Below are 16,759 nucleotides of genomic sequence, written 5' to 3' on the forward strand. Positions count from 1 at the left end.
AAAAAAATCCTGACACAAAATATGACATGTTGTCTGATTCCATTAATCTGAAATGTTCAGGATAGGAAGATCCATAGAGACAGAGCATAGGTTAGGAGTGTCGGAGGCTGGAGGAAGGGACAGAATGATTGCTAATGGGGCTGGAGTTTCTTTCTGGGTTGGGGAATTAGGTAATGATGAGGTTTATTTGAGCTTGCTAATCTAATAAAGCAACTGATTTGTACACTTTAAAAGAGTTTTATGGTATATGAATTATATCTAAACAAAAACTGTATCTCAAAAATGTGTTAAACAATTTTTAATTAATTAAAACTAAACATTTGTTTCTCAGTTGCAGTAGCCACACTTCATGTACTCAGTAGCCATGCAGGGCTAGTGGCTACCATATTGTTTAGCACAGATACAGAAGTTCCCATCATTGTAGAAAGTTTTGATGGCTAGAGCTGGGACTTGGCTAGATGTCTCTGAAAAGGGATGAGGCTCCATCTTGTTTAGACAATCTGGGACAGGCAGGGAGGGAGCTGATGAGAGCAAGGTAGCATTCAACTGGGATGTCAAAGGCCAGCTTCTTTCCATCTTTGAGACCAAGTCCACTTTCCTGTCTGGTACTAGTGGCTCATCTCTGGGCCTGAGACAATTTGAATGGCATGGAATCAGAGCAAGTGAGAGCTCAGAATAAATCTTCACACCTTCCACAGGGTTCCTGATGCAGAGCCAGCCCACAATTCTGGGGGGCTGATCACACATACAAGCACATACTACTGACATGGGAGCGGAGAAATTGCTGGGCTGCCAAATTTCTCTAAAACCTGGTTCTTTGCAAATTGAAATACTTTCCCAAAGGAACTATTATTATAAATCATAGATAGACTTACGGGCCAGTCAGTCAAAATTCTATGTAATTTATAATTTATCTACGCAAACACTCAGTTTCACTTTGATCCTTTTAGCATGTGGTAAGTTTAAACTATTATCACAGACAGGAATCAGCAGGCTGGCCCAAATCTCAGAAAGCTAATGTTGCCTGAGAAATCATCTGAGGGCTTTGATGTTACTGAATTTGAACAGGATTCTAGGCAGATATCATAATTAGGTGGGCTCATGAGTAGTTTTACTGATTGACTCGGGTTTGGTGGGTGGAAAATGGGTCCCTCTCATTTCTTTCTTTCCTTTTGTAGAGTCTCCCCCAACTTCTCTCCTCATGCAAGTGCTCTACTACTGAGCTATATCCCCAGTCCTTTTTATTTTATTTTATTTTGGCAGGATCTCACTAAGTTGCCCAAGCTGTCCTTGAACTTGTAATCTTCCTGCCTCATTCTCCTTTGTGCTGGGATTATAAGCATGTGCCAGCACTCCTGGCAGTCTTTCCCATTTCTAAAATGACGAGTAATGCTATGCGCATTATGGCTTTTCTCATCCCCAGGGGCTGTGGGTTGTCCTTGGACCACCTCCTATTACTGACCTGTTTTCGGAACTTCATCCAGGTACAGGTGATGGGCTGGGTACCAGTCACTTTCCCAAACAGCTCCACAGGCTCTCCTGCACGTACCTTCTGGTCCTCAGGAAACTGGATGATTTGAGGGGGCATAGCTAGGAGGGCACAGGTAGAAAATGAGCAAGGAGGGGGACTCGGTCATTCTAATCTTACTGATACCTCTGTCTATGTTGGTCTGTTGGTTACTCTCTTGCCTTCTGGAACCTTCAGGGTAAGACTAGGGATGCTGGTCCCTGCTCTAGAACATCTGAGCTTGGATACCTCCTAAACATGTTCACCTCTATTCAGATTTCCTCAGAAGTGACCTACACAATTTAAATGGCATGATTCTGCACTTATTGGTTACGATGGAATTCGTGTCTCACCCTAATTGTTTAAACACATGTCCTATCTCATTTATTAATTCAGTACTACCTTGCCTTCTAAGCTTTCTGTCACTCTGGTTGATAGGCTCAATAGAACAGGACATACAGAGCAGGGAACAGAGGCAGCATGGAGTGGATTAGCCACCCAAGGGGCAGAACAGAGGACAGAGGGTAGGTCAGAATTATGCAGATGGGACAGAAAAGCTGCCACGTATGTATGCAGGTGGGGGCAGAGGAAGGATGCAGAGGTGGATGTAAATGAGGCATGGGCTGGGCAGTGGTTCACTTGAGGAGCAGATATGGGCTGACAGAGGCAGAACTTGAACTGGGGAAGGGTCTTCTGACCACATGGTCAGCTGGCAGGGTAAATGAAGAGCCTCTAGGGCAGGTGACTCCCTAGGGCAGGTGGAACTGTGAGTAATTAATTACCTGTCTTCGGAGGAGTCTTGGGAGCAGGTTTCTTTTTCACAGTCGCATCACCTGAAACAGAGAAGTTCACAAGTTATTTTCTGTCTGTTTTTTTTTCTTTCCCACAAATATCCTGAATCCTCGGAGGATGCTGTCTTGACACTTGGCCACTCATCCAGGGGCAGCCCTCATTTGAGTACGTCTTTCCACGGTTCTTTTTGCTGTCTCATGTACACAACCTCATGATTGAATGAATATCAGTTCTCAGGATCCTTTTCAGGGGTCCCTAGAGCCTTCAATGAGATAAAAAAAATTCTGAAGCTCCCATCGTCCTATTCACAGATGATAACCTCAAACGCACTACTCTCTTACCCTAACTTTCAGGAAACTCAGAAAGGAAATTATGTCAGATAAACCAACTAAAATTAGCCTTTGGTGAAGATCCAAGGGTCTCAAGTCTTCCTTTGGGTCACAGACTATCCACCGGTGACATCTGCTTTTTAAAAAACATTAACTGAATGGATCAATGAATGGATACAGCCTCCTTTCCTCCTCTATTTTCTCCAAATAACTCAAACAAGAAAAATGACTCAAATAGAAATGTTTCACGGCACAAATCTATTGATTTGGATAAATAACAATATGCAGATATATTCACATATGTCTTCATGGCTTGATTTCATAGTTTTCAGGGCTTTGCTCAAAACTCATCTAGCCTATTTATACAAGAGAAAGGAAAACCTACATGCACACAAATACCTGGAAATAAATGTTTATAGTGGTTTATATATGTAACTGCCCCAAACTAGAAGCTACCACAATGCCCCCCACAGCTGGAGAATGGATAAACTATGTTATGCTGTTACAATTAAGAACTTCTCATCAATAAAAAGGAACAAGCCATGGGTATATGCAACATAGATGAACCACAATTTCTCTTTCTCTTTAGTTAAAAGAAGCTGAATTCAAAAGGCTACATACTATATAATTCTATTTATATGACATTCTAGAAAAGACAAAACTATAAGGACAGAAAACAGCTAAGGATTCTGTTGAGGTAAGAGAGAAGAAAGTGGCTGTCAGAGGTTTGTGGGTGTGTGTGTGTTGTAGCGCTTGACCACCAAGGGACACAAGGAAGTGTGTTAGTAATGGAACTGTATCTTGATTGGGATAGTCATTAAAAGATTACAGGAGTTCGTCGAGACTCATAGAACTATCACAGGGAAATTATACCTTAATACAAAAAATGGGAGTTGGAGGTGTGATTTGAGTGATAAAGCACCTTCCTAGCAGGCACAAGGCCTCAAGTTCAATCCCCCAGTACTGAGGGGGAAAAAAAAACAACATAAAAATTGACTTGGTCTGGGAGTGTGGCTCAGCGGGTAGAGTACCTGCCGAATAAGCACAAGGTCCAGAGTTCAAACCCCAGTACTGGAGAGAGAGAGAGAGAGAGAGAGAGACACAGACGGAAAGGATGAATCTAACTAAGATATATGATAAGCACTTTTGTAAATGTCACAATGTACCCTCTGTACAACTATAACATGCTAATAAAAAAAAAGAGAAAGGAAAAAGCCACTTCACTAATGAGATCTTCCCTAACTTCCCTCTACAAACACAGTTTCTGTTTCGAGCACTCCTTGTCACCCTTACCCTGATTTGTTATCCCCCAGGCACTTATCAAAGATGACAAACTATATACTTGTTTATTTATTGTCTATCCCTTCCCTTCCACTAAAGTGTTAGATCTTGAGAGCAGGGTTTTCTTTGTTGTTGTTCACTGCTATAGACTCAATATGCCTGGCACACAGAAGGTACTCAATAACTACTTATGAAAGAACAAGTGGGTTAACCCTGGCGATTACTCACTTACTATAGACTACGGGAGAGCAGCACCATGCCCCCACTTGGCTATGGAGTTGCTCTATGACCACAGGCAGGTTGGCTAACTTTGTGAACGATATGTTGTACATTTCTACAGAGGGAAGAGCACTGCCACCAGCTGACTGCCCCCAGAGGACTGCTGAAAGCAGGGGACCTGGACAGAAGCTATGGCCACATGGCTAAGCCAAGTCCACTCTGGCTCATTGCCATTTGTGATTCCTCTGTCCATCTTCAAAACTTACTGAGGGCCTGTGTCTATGGTGTGCTAGGCAAATGCCAACTGGTACACACTATAAGCCTGGGTACCAAGGAGAAAACTGAACAAATGTAAGAGCTCAGGGCTTCTCATCAAGGCCCTACACGTTAGGGTGTGCGGCCCACAGGAGAGGCTTTCATCCCCCTTTTGCCATAAAAACATTTCATATGTTCAACAGATAAGATGATAGTATTATATCAGTGTTAACTTCCCATTTTGATTATTAAACTCTGGCTTTATAGGAAACTATTTTTGTTTTTAGGAAAAATGAACACAAGTATTTAGAGGGTTTATGGGTGCAGCTTTCAAATTGCTAATAAAACATAATATATATGTACATACATACAACACGTGTGTGTGTGTGTGTGTGTAGAGAAAGAGAGAGAGAGAGAGAGAGGTGAGGGAGAGAGAGAGAGAGAGAGAGAGAGAGAGAGAGAGAGAGAGAGAGAAAGGAGAGATGGAGAGAAAGGGAAGGAAAGAAGGGTTGGGGAGGCAGTTGGGTTTGATCCCCAGCACCACAAAAAAAGTGGGGAGTTTATGTGGCAAAAGACCATACAAAAAAAACAGTAAACTATTAATATCAGGAATCTGGATGAAGAAGACATAAGAATTATTTGTATTAATTTTGCAATTTTCTGTAAGTCTGAAATTACTTCAAAGTAAGCATAGAAAGTTAGAAAAAAATAAGATGTGTTATCAGTCAATAAGATGCAGTTGTTCAAAAGCAAAAGATAAGTGGAAGACATGGTCAGAAGGCTCAGTAGTGGGCATGGGACCTGACGCCTAGAAAGACAGACTGAGAGAAGGGAGAGGAGCCCTGGGTCAGCAGTAGACAAGGTACAGAATTGAAAGGAGGGTGGTGATTGGTGGAGGATGGCCAGAGCACAGGTTGATATCAGAGAGTAGTAACATTCGGTTCCTTCTTGCTACTAGTCACATTTTAAGTTCTTAATAGTCACACGTGGTTAGCTGTTATCACATAGTGCAGAATAGAACATTAATGCCATAAAAAGTTATACTGGACATGCTGGTCTTGAATATTGAGCTTAGAGCTAGGCCTTTGTCCTGAGTGAATAGGAAGTCCTCCCACAAATAGCTGTCAGACTGGTCTTGAGGTTCCTACCAGGTCTTCCCAACTGCTGGGGGACAAGGATATCCTATTAAAATCTTGCAATATCTTAGAAGGCACTGATCAAGATTCGTGCAGAAAAAATGATACAAATGAGAGACAGAAGAAAAGTTAAAAAGAATTTAGGGGGCTAAACAAGAAGGAGGCACAAAGGTTACTTTGAAGTTTCTTGTTTAGATACACGGGAAAACGTGGGAGTAAATGATGAGCAGTTTGACTTAGATGAATTTGGTGGATGACAGAATTGATCTGTTTGCAGGCTACAAGCCCAGGATCAGAGTTCTAGAGAGAGGCTGGTGGAGAAAGGAAGGGAAAAATTTTAGACTCAACCTGCAATTAGAATGGGAGCTAAGAGGATGGGTCAGTGCTTTGGGGAAAAGAAGGCAATGAAATATGAGAAGGAGCTAGGGCTGATCCCAGGTAATGCCCCAGAGAGGAACTGGGTGAAGGGAGAGGACTGTGGAAGGCCCTGGAGAGTCACGTTGAGCAATGGTGAAGTATGAATGTTGGGAAGAGCTCCAGTTGTGACCAGCACAGAGTAATGGGTGGTGTTGCAAAGACGAGGTTCAGAAGTCACTCCAGAGGAGATGCTTAAGGAAATGGTGTGTGTATTGGGGAGGGGGAAGCTAGTCAGTCAAGAATTCTGGAGGTGAAAGGACAAAGAGAAATAGAATGAAGAAGTGTCAAGCTAAGGATTCTGTTGAGGTGAGAGAGAAGAAAGTGAGGTTGGAGGCAGATGGCCAGGACTTTGTGGAGCAGAATGGAGAACATATGGATGCTGGAGAAAATAGCATGAGAAAGCTAAACATGGTGAATGGTGTTCCCTCAGATTCATGTGCTAAAGTCCTAACCCACAGTTCCTCAGAAGGTGGCTGCACATGAAGAACGAAATGTTATCATTCGCAGGTAAATGGATGGAATTGGAGAACATCATTCTGAGTGAGGTTAGCCTGGCCCAAAAGACCAAAAATCATATGTTCTCCCTCATATGTGGACATTAGATCAAGGGCAAACACAACAATGGGATTGGACTTTGATCACACGATAAAGCAAGAGCACACAAGGGAGGTGTGAGGATAGGTAAGACACCTAAAAAACTAGATAGCATTTGTTGCCCTCAACGCAGAGAAACTAAAGCAGATACTTTATTTTTTTTCCTTTTTCTTTTATTATTCATATGTGCATACAAGGCTTGGGTCATTTCTCCCTTCTGCCCCCACCCCCTCCCTTACCACCCACTCCGCCCCCTCCCTCTCCCCCCCAATACCCAGCAGAAACTATCTTGCCCTTATTTCTAATTTTGTTGTAGAGAGAGTATAAGCAATAATAGGAAGGAACAAGGGTTTTTGCTGGTTGAGATAAGGATAGCTATACAGGGAGTTGACTCACATTGATTTCCTGTGTGTGGGTGTTACCTTCTAGGTTAATTCTTTTTGATCTAACCTTTTCTCTAGTACCTATTCCCCTTTTCCTATTGGCCTCAGTTGTAAATCAACTAGCAAAAACCCTTGGTCCTTCCTATTATTGCTTATACTCTCTCTTTAACAAAATTAGAGATAAGGGCAAAATAGTGTCTGCCGGATAGTGAGGGGTAAGGGGGGGTAAGGGAGGGAGTGGGGTGGGGGTAAAGGGAGGGGGTGGGGGGAAGGGGGGAGAAATTATCCAAACATTGTATGCACATATGAGTACAATAAAAATTAAAAAAAAAAGAAGGTGGCTGCATTGGGAGACAGGGCTTTTGAAGAGGAGATTATATTAAAATGGGCCATTAGGTGGGCTCTTATCCAATGTGATAGTCCTCTTATAAGAAGAGATTAAGAGGGAGGGAGGGAGGGAGGGAGGGAGAGAGAGAGAGAGAGAGAGAGAAAACAACTGACCAGACATGTACACACACAGATGGTAGGCCATATAAAGAGGAAGTCCAAGGAGAAGTCTGCCATCTACAAGCCAAGGGCAGAGACCCTGATCTTAGATTTCTGGCCTCCAGAACTGTGAGAAAATAAATTTCTGTGTTTAAGTCACTGAATCTGAGACACTTTGCTATGGCAGCCCTGATAGACTGATGTAGCTGTGGCTGAGCTCCTGCAGGGTGGGGTGGTGGGAAGGAGGGGATAGTCCCTGGGGAGTGAGGTAGGGTACAAGGAAGAGGGGCAGTATGAAATTGGAGGCCTCCAAAGTCCTGTCCTGTGCGTAGCGGCTCTGAGTAAACCTATGTGTCTAGAAGTAGGGCCCTAACTAATAAGAACCGTTCGGTGTCATAGTTAAATAGGATGGAAGACTACATCTTTATGTTTGTTCTATAGATTCAGCACAACTGCTGTTTGAATTGGTTAGTATTTGAAGCAGCTTTGGTTCTTGTCAGTAAAAAACAATTTTAAATGTTAACAATGTTCTATATGCTATACATATTTTATATGACCATCTGTTGGAATCCATTAAGGTGTTCTGGGCTCACACAGGAAAGCCCAGTCACCAGATTCTAAAACCTGGTTTCTCAGAGGGAGATGCTCATGCAGTTCTTACCCCAACCAAACACAACAAGGCCATCTCACCAGGTTTCTATTTCATGAGATGCAGTCTCATATAACTCAGTTTGCTTGCCAAGTGCATAAAACCAGATGTGGCCCAGCTAGAAATAGAATTGTCTGCCATCCTGTGTCTGATTACTTTTTCATGAAGCTGACCTTCTGCTCCACCTTCAAATCTAGGCCTTTGAGACCCTTCTCTGTCTCTTCACAGAGCTGCAGAGAGGCCACAGGCTCTACAGCCCTGCCACTTACAAGCTGTGTAGCTTAAAGTACATTATTTAACCTCTTGGAGCTTTGGTTTCCTCATTAAAAACTGTGGAAAGCATAAATAGAATTGTTGTAAAGAAGTACAGCATATAGTACATGTTCTACTATCAGCTCCTTTCCCCACTCACCCCTCTTTCTTAAACAAACAGCTCCTCAGAGGACATCTCTGCCCTCTGGGCCAAATGAGCCCCTTCAACCATTTAGTAGGCCACCCCAATGGGCTCAGCTTCTACCTACATGAGAGCTCCAAGTCGTTGCACCTTACAATCCTCTTCCCCAGTTCAGAACCCCCAGTAAATGCTCTTGCTGGTCCAGGTGCCTAAACTCTCAGCAGTTCTTGGGTCATTAACTGGTTTCTCTCCTTTGTGGACTCATCCTTATCTTATTATTACTGTCAGCCTTTGTCTCTCATCCCCTTCTCCAACACTCCAGCTTTTTGCACTAGCCACTGTCAGAGAGGATTATCCTAAAAGGAAATGAAATCCACCCATCCTGGCAAATCCTATGATGGCTACAAGCCACAGGGTCAGGCAAGGAGGACAGAACACCTGCCCTCTATTTGTCACATGATTTTCCTCAAAAGAGTTGCTCAGACATCTTCCCTGAACAGTCAGTGCCATGCAGCACCATCTTCCTGGCATAGCCCTGCCCCCTAAACTCTCAAGTCCCTGGGATACTTCACTCACTGCTGCTCTCAGAGTCCTCTTTATGTCCCCTTCTCCTATCCGTATTGTCCCTTGAGTCATCATCTCTCCTGAGCCCACACCTCTGCATCCAGCTAACCAGTCATCATCTCCCCGGGAGAGGCCAAACATATTCCACAAGCCCACATGTCCAAAACCAAATCCAGGATCTTCTCCCTAAATTGCTCCTTATCCCTGTCTCTCTCAAGGAAAATATCTCCTCTTGTTACGGTCCATATCCAGTTACAAATGACCATCAATTCCATCAACTAAATACCTGTTACCTTCCACACACTCACCATGATCACCCCAGTTCAAAGTGTACCACCTTTACTCTCTGGCCCTCTGGTCCCACCCTAACACATCTGTCACCTTGGCATCCCAGTGACCTTCCTCAAATGCAAATCTGAAGTCACTCCACTGTTGAAATTTCTTCAATGGCTGCATATTGCCACTCAGGACCAAGTCTAGTTGGCCTTACAAGGTCCCTGAGCTCTGTCCCTGGCTTTCATCTCCAGCCTTCTTTCCTGCTCTTCTCTTTGGGGAACACCCTTACTCATGCCCTCTGTACTCATTGTCCATAGTTCTCAAAGTTTAGCATGTATTATGAACACATGGAAAACTTAAACAAAAATGGCTTCTAGGCTTTCTGGTGCTGTTGGTGGGTGGCACTGCTTTATACTCCACAGTGACGATCTTTCAGTTTCTGCAACTCCAGTCTCTTGCTTTCAGGTCTTTGCAAGTGTAGGTTCCTGTTCCCTGGGCTGACTCCTACACATTCTTCAGGCAGCTCTCGTTCAGGCATTGCTCCCCCCAGGCTGAGTTCATGCCTTTCCGAGGTAGACCTATCTCAGCGCTCATCCAAGGCTTGGCCATTGCAGAAACCCGCCCCCAGTATGAACATACCACAGCAAGCTACTCACCCAGGGCCCTGAATCCACAAGGTGGATTCAGCAACAGGGTCCTTGCTGTATCCCTGGTGCCTAGCAGAAAAACTGGCACGTGCTTGATAAGTTGTCATCAGAGGAAAGAGTGGAACCCCAAGGGTCTCTGTTAACCTGGAAATTCCCAATGATTAACCCATTCTAGACCTGGGCTGGGGTTGAGATACAGCAATGGGACTTGAATCCTTGTACAACTTTCCATGACAAGAAATCTGCCCTATTACCTCCTACATCAAAACTGTCAAGTGGTGAGTTGTCCACTCTAGACAGGAGCCTGTGCCAGAATGAAGCAGTCCAATAAAATCATCAGGAGTCAAAGCACTGAATCAGGAAGCCTCCTAGGGAAGCTGGGGCAGGGTTGGGGAAACAGTGTCCTATGGCTGAAGTCTGGGGAATCTGTCTTTTGCTTGCCCCAGCTGGTCCCAAGCCTAACATAGCCCTGGGCTTAACAACCTTCCTTCTGTTCTGGGAGGGAGGGGGTCAGTCTTCATAGAAGTTTCCAGACTGCCAAATCTGAAGGTAGATGTGTGGTTCTCCCTGACCCCCTTTTGGTCTCAGAGTAAAGAGTCTGAAGGAGAATTGGGGAACTACTGTTAACAGGCCTGGGTATAGGCAGGTCTGTGGATCTCTGTCTCTCTGGGGACATTTCCTTTTTTAGATAGTTAACTAAAAATAGACATCAAAGTCTTCATAATTCCCCAAATCAGCATTCACTGACTGCCAAAGGCTCCTGAAAGGGACATGGGCTGGGTGAGGGTGGAGCAAGCAACCATGCAGGTGGCAGGGGAACCTGGGAAGAGGAGGCTGAAACTTGCTACCCAGTGCTGGGGTGGATTCAGGGCCCTGGGTGAGTTGGTCCCCTCCCTCTTCTAGCATGTCTTTATAGACTTGTGGAGAAATATTAGTCGTTTTCCTACAATTAATATCTCTGCGTAACTGCCCACTCATTTCCCCTCATAGCAAAGGCTGACACATTAGAAGATTCCAGAGGAACCTAGCTCCTCTTGTTACTGCAAATGCTGATTCCCAAGCCCCATGGGATACAGAATGTCAGGATGGTTGTGAAAGAGGAAGCCCAGGATGGTCAAAACAACAGGCCCAGCTGCTCCCTGGGGAGGACCCATTCTGCCAGCTAACCAGCTTATGGGAGATCCTGGAGGTGCTGGGGAAGGTGCTGGAGATGAACATCCCAGAGTCTCATGCACCAACACTCTGGTAGGGTGTAAGGGGAGTTGGTTCCTACTTTCAGACATTCATGGAAAAAATCCCATCTTCTATCCAGGAGTCCTCCATCTTTTACTGTTAGGCAAGTCTTGATGCTGAAACCCAACCTCTCTAGCATTCCCTTTCAGCCCTTTGAATCCTATCTGGGTTTAGTATCTCCCATGATCTGCACAGAATGTTTAAAATAAAGACTCAACCCTGGGGAGACCTTCATGAAAACTGGACACTTTGATATCCGAAGATGCCTTCAAGTTGGCACAACTTTCAGAGAGGACACATATGGGAGACAAGGCAAAGCATCACAGTCTAAGAAGGTCCATTATTGTCACTGGGATGGTCCATAGTACCCAACACCAGGGATGAATCTCAAGGCCAGGAATGGAGCCCACAGGGATGTTGGGCTGGCATCATCCTAAATAACAGGCCCAGTGGAGTTAGGGACCTGTAAAGCAGGGCATCTCATGAGTTGATTAGAAAAATCAAATATTCCATATGAACCTACTCAGAGGCCAGCTATGCAAGTTGTAAAAGCCATCTATGGATGCTCATTTATTTCTTTTCCAAAAGATCATCAGCTTACACAGACTGATAAGAGGAATTCCTGAGTCTGTTATCAAATAGGCATTGCCTTATTTGTATTTTCTTTTCTTTTCCAGCTATATTTTCTAAAACCATTCCTTAAACCCCCATGGATCTGATCTGTCCTTCACACAGGCAGCATACTTGTCTTCCTCCATACAAACCTCCCAGGAAATTATCCAGCCAATCAGACCCCCTCCAGGTAGGAAACCATGAACGTACTCTTTTCATGCAAGACCTCCTTCCCTATAGGGTAGTTCTACGGCTGTGTATCCTCAGCTATGCTTGCTGTAGCTTCAGGTTACTCCACATACCAGGTGATAGGATGAAGAATTATCCAGCTTCACCTGAGCTGTGTTCCTCAAAACCTTTCATCAGTGGCCTACCATAGCTGGAAAAGTCAGTCAGAGAAGCTGCCCATCACTCAGTGAGGAAACCATAGTCCAGAGGGATGCAGGGCTTTGACTAAGGCCACATGTTTAATTAGTGGGAGAACAAAGACCTTTATCTCCTACTTTCTAGCCCCACAGCCTTCTTGCTATGTCTTCTAGAAATGCCCCAGAACTGGTCATAGCAAATCGGCATCTGGAGATTCAGTGAGGTCTTCCTGTCTCCCCATTCCTCACTCAGCTCAGGTTGAGGACTCTGGAGTGCTTCTCCCAGGTCCTGTGCACTTTTCCTTGTTCTGTCTCCAAAATAGGAGAGGACCCACTCTGGGCTGGAGAAGTAGCTGAGGGGTTCCAGGGATGTTTGTATTAAGTTTCCTTCAAGAGGATGACCGATATTATTGGGCCAACTGACAAAAATGGAGGGTGACTGTAGATTGATTAAATAACAATATAGGTTCAATGTCAAATTTCCTGATTTCAACACTGAATTGTGGTTATATTCTTAGAAGATACACAATGAGTTGGAAGAAAAAGAGCATGGTATCTCTAATTTGGTTTAAAATGGGGTTTATCTAAATAAATATATGTGAATATATACAGAATGATAAAACAATGGAATAAAATGGAAACAATTGGTGACTCTTAAGTAAAAAGTATGCAAGAATTCCTTATACCATTCTTGAAACTTTTCCAAAACTGTGAAATGATATCAAAATATTTATTTAAAAAAATCCCATTGACAGGCACGCAGTAAACACCCTGACAGTGATGAGTGTCAGCTGCTGCCTTTGTTCCCCCAGCTCCAATGACAATCAGACCTCTGCCAGTCCCATTGGCCAGTCCCCACCTCCTCCTGTTGCCCCTATGGGCCAGGAAAGCATGACCCAGCCTTATGTGGACAGCACAAAGTAAGGCCCTAGGGCTTGTGGCAGGAACACAGATCAGGGTTGGTATCACAGTACCACTCCTTTCTAGCTGTGAGACACTAGGCAGGACAGTTTCATTCAAAGCCTCAGTTTTGTTCTTCTATAAGACAGGAACCACAATTATATGTAGCACGGTGGAGTCAAATTTGACTGAATCAACATAGATGGGCACTGAAGACAGTGCCTGCTGCCTAGGAACTCAGAAAACTCGTATTGTACAACTCAGCTGCCCACACAGCTGTCACTCTAGCATCTATGCAGTTTCTTCTCCAAGCTCCTGCCTGCCTCCCCTCCACCGCCAATGTTATCATTCCTCTTCAACCAAACCACATAAACTACATTCTTCTCCTTCTTCATAACCTGGCTCCAAGTTTCCCTCACCCTCAAACCCTCCCAAACTACCCCCACCTTTCTGCTGTGCTTGTGAGTCAGTGTCTGGCAGCTTAACTCACACTTTGTCATTTGGGTTGGGGGCAGACTGACTTGGCTTCTGCCTTCATGCTCCACAGCAGTGAGGCTCCAGGGGCTCCCAGGCCACAGTGAGGACAGCACTGTCCTTCCTCTCTCACACTGGATAGTCGGCTCACAGAACCAAGTGATTCTGATGGAGGGTACACACAAAAGGATCTGGCTATGCTCTGTTTTGACAGGAAAGGTTCTTCCCTTTCCTCAGGAAAGATAGATTTCCTCTTTAGATTAGCTTTTTCTTGGCCCTTGACAAACCTGCACCACATGCATGCACACACAACCAGACCACTCAAGGAAGTGGACGTGTCTGGGACTGCAAACTAACGCTAAAAGAAAAAGGCATGTGGCAGAGGTGCACAGACTGCATGATTCCATTTTGATGGGAAAAAAATCCAACTGACATATTTGCATATATGTGTGTATATATATATATATATACATATATATACATATACATATATATATACATATACATGCGCAGAAAAAAAGTAACTGAATATAGTTGTGGAGTGAGTGAAATTGGGGGTAGAAGATTTTCTTGTAGTTGTTATGTTTCTACCCTGCTTACACTGCTTAACTAAGAATGTGTACACATATAACTTATGTATTAATAAACAATAAATGACCCCACAAAGGGAGAAAAGAATGGGGGGTATAGACCTAAAAGACATCTTCATTTCCCATCTCTGGACAGCCACCTTTTCAGGAGGCTCCGGGAACCAAGCCCCATGGTGTCCCTCAGGCACTTGGGATGCAGGTTTCTGAAGGACAAGAGCGCAGATGTGTGCAGGAGAAGAGCAGCTGGAGCCATGTGTAAGGCCTTCAGTGGTAACAGGTTTGGGCCGATGGGGCCTGGGTAGATGGGCCACAAAGGGAAGCAGTGATCAGTGGTTTATGGAGACATACTCCCACAATTTGAGGGTGACAGTCTGTTACTCCATCATGGAGGCTGCCTATGGAAACTCCCCTTGCTGACAAATTGCTATGGAGTTATTCCTGTCTGAATGTGTGCATTTTTTATGGAGTTGAGGCACTTTCTGCCTGTCCCTTCCCTGTCTTCGCACCATAGGCTCTGAGACATTCCGAAGGTGCTGGTGTGAGTGACCCTGAGTGGGTCCATACTTTTCTCCAGAGCTGCTTTCCAGCTTGACCACACACTGGAATATAAACAAACCCTAAAACCGGACTCCCACTTCCGAGGCTCTGATTTAATTAGCCTGGGGGGGCAGCCAGGCAGTGGTGGTGTCCCAGCTCCCCAGGTGAATCTAATACATAGCAGGGCTGCCAGCTGGGGCCCCACTTTGACAATGACAACTTGATTGGGGTTTTCCACAGTCTCCTGCTCTCCAGGGCAAAGAGCCCAGCTCTGTGTCTGCTCATTGTCTCACACTTGTTTTTCTCCTCCACAGCTCTCCTTTGACCCTGCCTCACTTCCCCCTGGATTGCAGTGGAACAGGTTTCCAGAGCTGAGGACAGGAGTGGCTGAGCTTCTGTCCCCAAGAGGGGAATCATCATGTAACCCCTCTCCCAACCACACCACAATTCCTGTTGGTCTTCTAAGAGTGACATCTCCTCTGCTCACATTTCCCCACACCTAGCATAGCAGGGCCCAGGTAATACTTTTGGAGAATAAACTGCTAACTCATTTCTACTAGGTTCTTCTTAGAATTGCTTTTTAAATGTCCACTGTTAACAGTCAAGGCTCATTACTAGTGGCTCCTCCACTATTTTTGCAGTCATTTAACTCACTTTGGTTAAATACCCATGAGAAATCATAATTTCATTTTGGTTGCCCCACCATACTGAGGATTCTTCCACCCTGCCTTGATTTGGCCCAACTGTGTCCAAGGAACCCAAACTCAGTATTTGGAAGGTTAATACATTGTTTTACAAAGAAAAGAAGTAAAGCAAAGTCATAAAAACACTGCTTTGTAATGGAAAAAGAGAAGTGGTTTTTGAAGTAATCATGCTCAATTGCTTTCCTCTATTGACTTCTGTTTGTTTTAAAGTGTAGGGTGTGCTGGGGATGTGCAAAATAACTCTGTGCCCTGTTAAAATTGGAGGTGCCAAAGGACAGTTTGGTTTCAGACTGGTACCATAGGGAACGCCAGGGCTACATTTTGACTTTGGAGGACTCTAGGCACTTCTGCCTTCATGGCCCCTTCCTCCATTAAAAAGTGTGTGTGTGTGTATAATTTTAATTATGTAAGTTATACTTTATAACTGCTCTGGTATAAAGATGAATAAACAATAAATTAATAACATTGTCTTAGAACTAACAGTTCATTTCTTTCTTCTAATTTTGTAAGATGGTACATTTTTTGTGGGTCCATAAAAGCAATATGGACCCTAGGCATTGTGCCTAATGGCTAAGTCAGTCATGGGGAAGCCAAGAGAAATGAGAGAGAGAGAGAGAGAGAGAGAGAGAGAGGGAGAGAGAGAGAGAGAGGCCATGGTTTCCTTTCTCCCTTGGCTAATTACACTGCACTGTGATCTGACTCTGAGAGACACTAGTGAGGGCCTTCCCTGAGCAAGGCCCAGGCTAGGGCCTTTGGAAAGCATCTCAGGACACAGGGTGCATTGCCATGATGCTGGGAAGGGGACAGTCAGTAGAAGAGGGAGGTGCTGGGAGCTCACAGGAAAGAGTTTCTTTGAGTGGAAGTGGGGAAGAACTCGGAGCTGAGGTTGCTTTGCAGTGGGAGTGTAAACAGAAAGGTGTTCCATGGAGAGAAGGGTGAGAACAAAGGCTTCAAGAAGGAGTTCACAGGAAGATCAGTGGTCAGTAAGAAGCTTTGTTTGGCTTGAGTATAAAATAGGCATAAGGGAGTTGGGGCAGAGCTGGAAAGAGTGTTGGTAGCCAGGGCACACTTAAGTCCCATGTGCATATTCATGGTAGGTCTCTCCAGGCTATAAACATGGGAGAGGTTCACTTGTATGGGATTTCTTAGGTGCTGGAGACCACTGGCTATTTCAGCCCGAGTGAGAAGGTCAGAGCTACCATTTAGGAAGTTCCCTGGCAGGGCAGAGTCAACTGGGAAAATTAGGAGCAGCTCTTAATCTCAGTGACAAGTCAAAAGGGTGTGAGTAAGGTTGGGGGAGTTGTGGATGTACAACACCCCCAAGCTGTAGATAGACTGGGTAGAGTCTAGGGAGGAGAGGAAAGGCCACTGGCTGGACTACCAGGAGGTCACTGGGCACTCTGGGATACTGGAAG

At 44.6% G+C, this 16,759-nt stretch overlaps 1 protein-coding gene across 7 annotated transcripts in view; it reads right to left on the reverse strand.

The window, feature by feature from the left end:
- The window catches only part of Mylk (myosin light chain kinase), a 257,786-nt gene that overhangs the window by 47,440 nt on the left and 193,587 nt on the right, over nucleotides 1-16,759 (reverse strand). For all 7 annotated transcript variants that reach the window (XM_074073297.1, XM_074073298.1, XM_074073299.1 and 4 more), the window contains 2 exons: nucleotides 2,290-2,340; nucleotides 1,463-1,590 (listed from right to left, as the gene is read on the reverse strand). In XM_074073297.1, coding sequence (XP_073929398.1) covers nucleotides 1,463-1,590; nucleotides 2,290-2,340 — 179 coding nt within the window. The remainder of the gene's footprint in view (nucleotides 1-1,462; nucleotides 1,591-2,289; nucleotides 2,341-16,759) is intronic.

Source organism: Castor canadensis, chromosome 5, assembly GCF_047511655.1.
Source record: "Castor canadensis chromosome 5, mCasCan1.hap1v2, whole genome shotgun sequence".
NCBI lineage: Eukaryota > Metazoa > Chordata > Mammalia > Rodentia > Castoridae > Castor > Castor canadensis.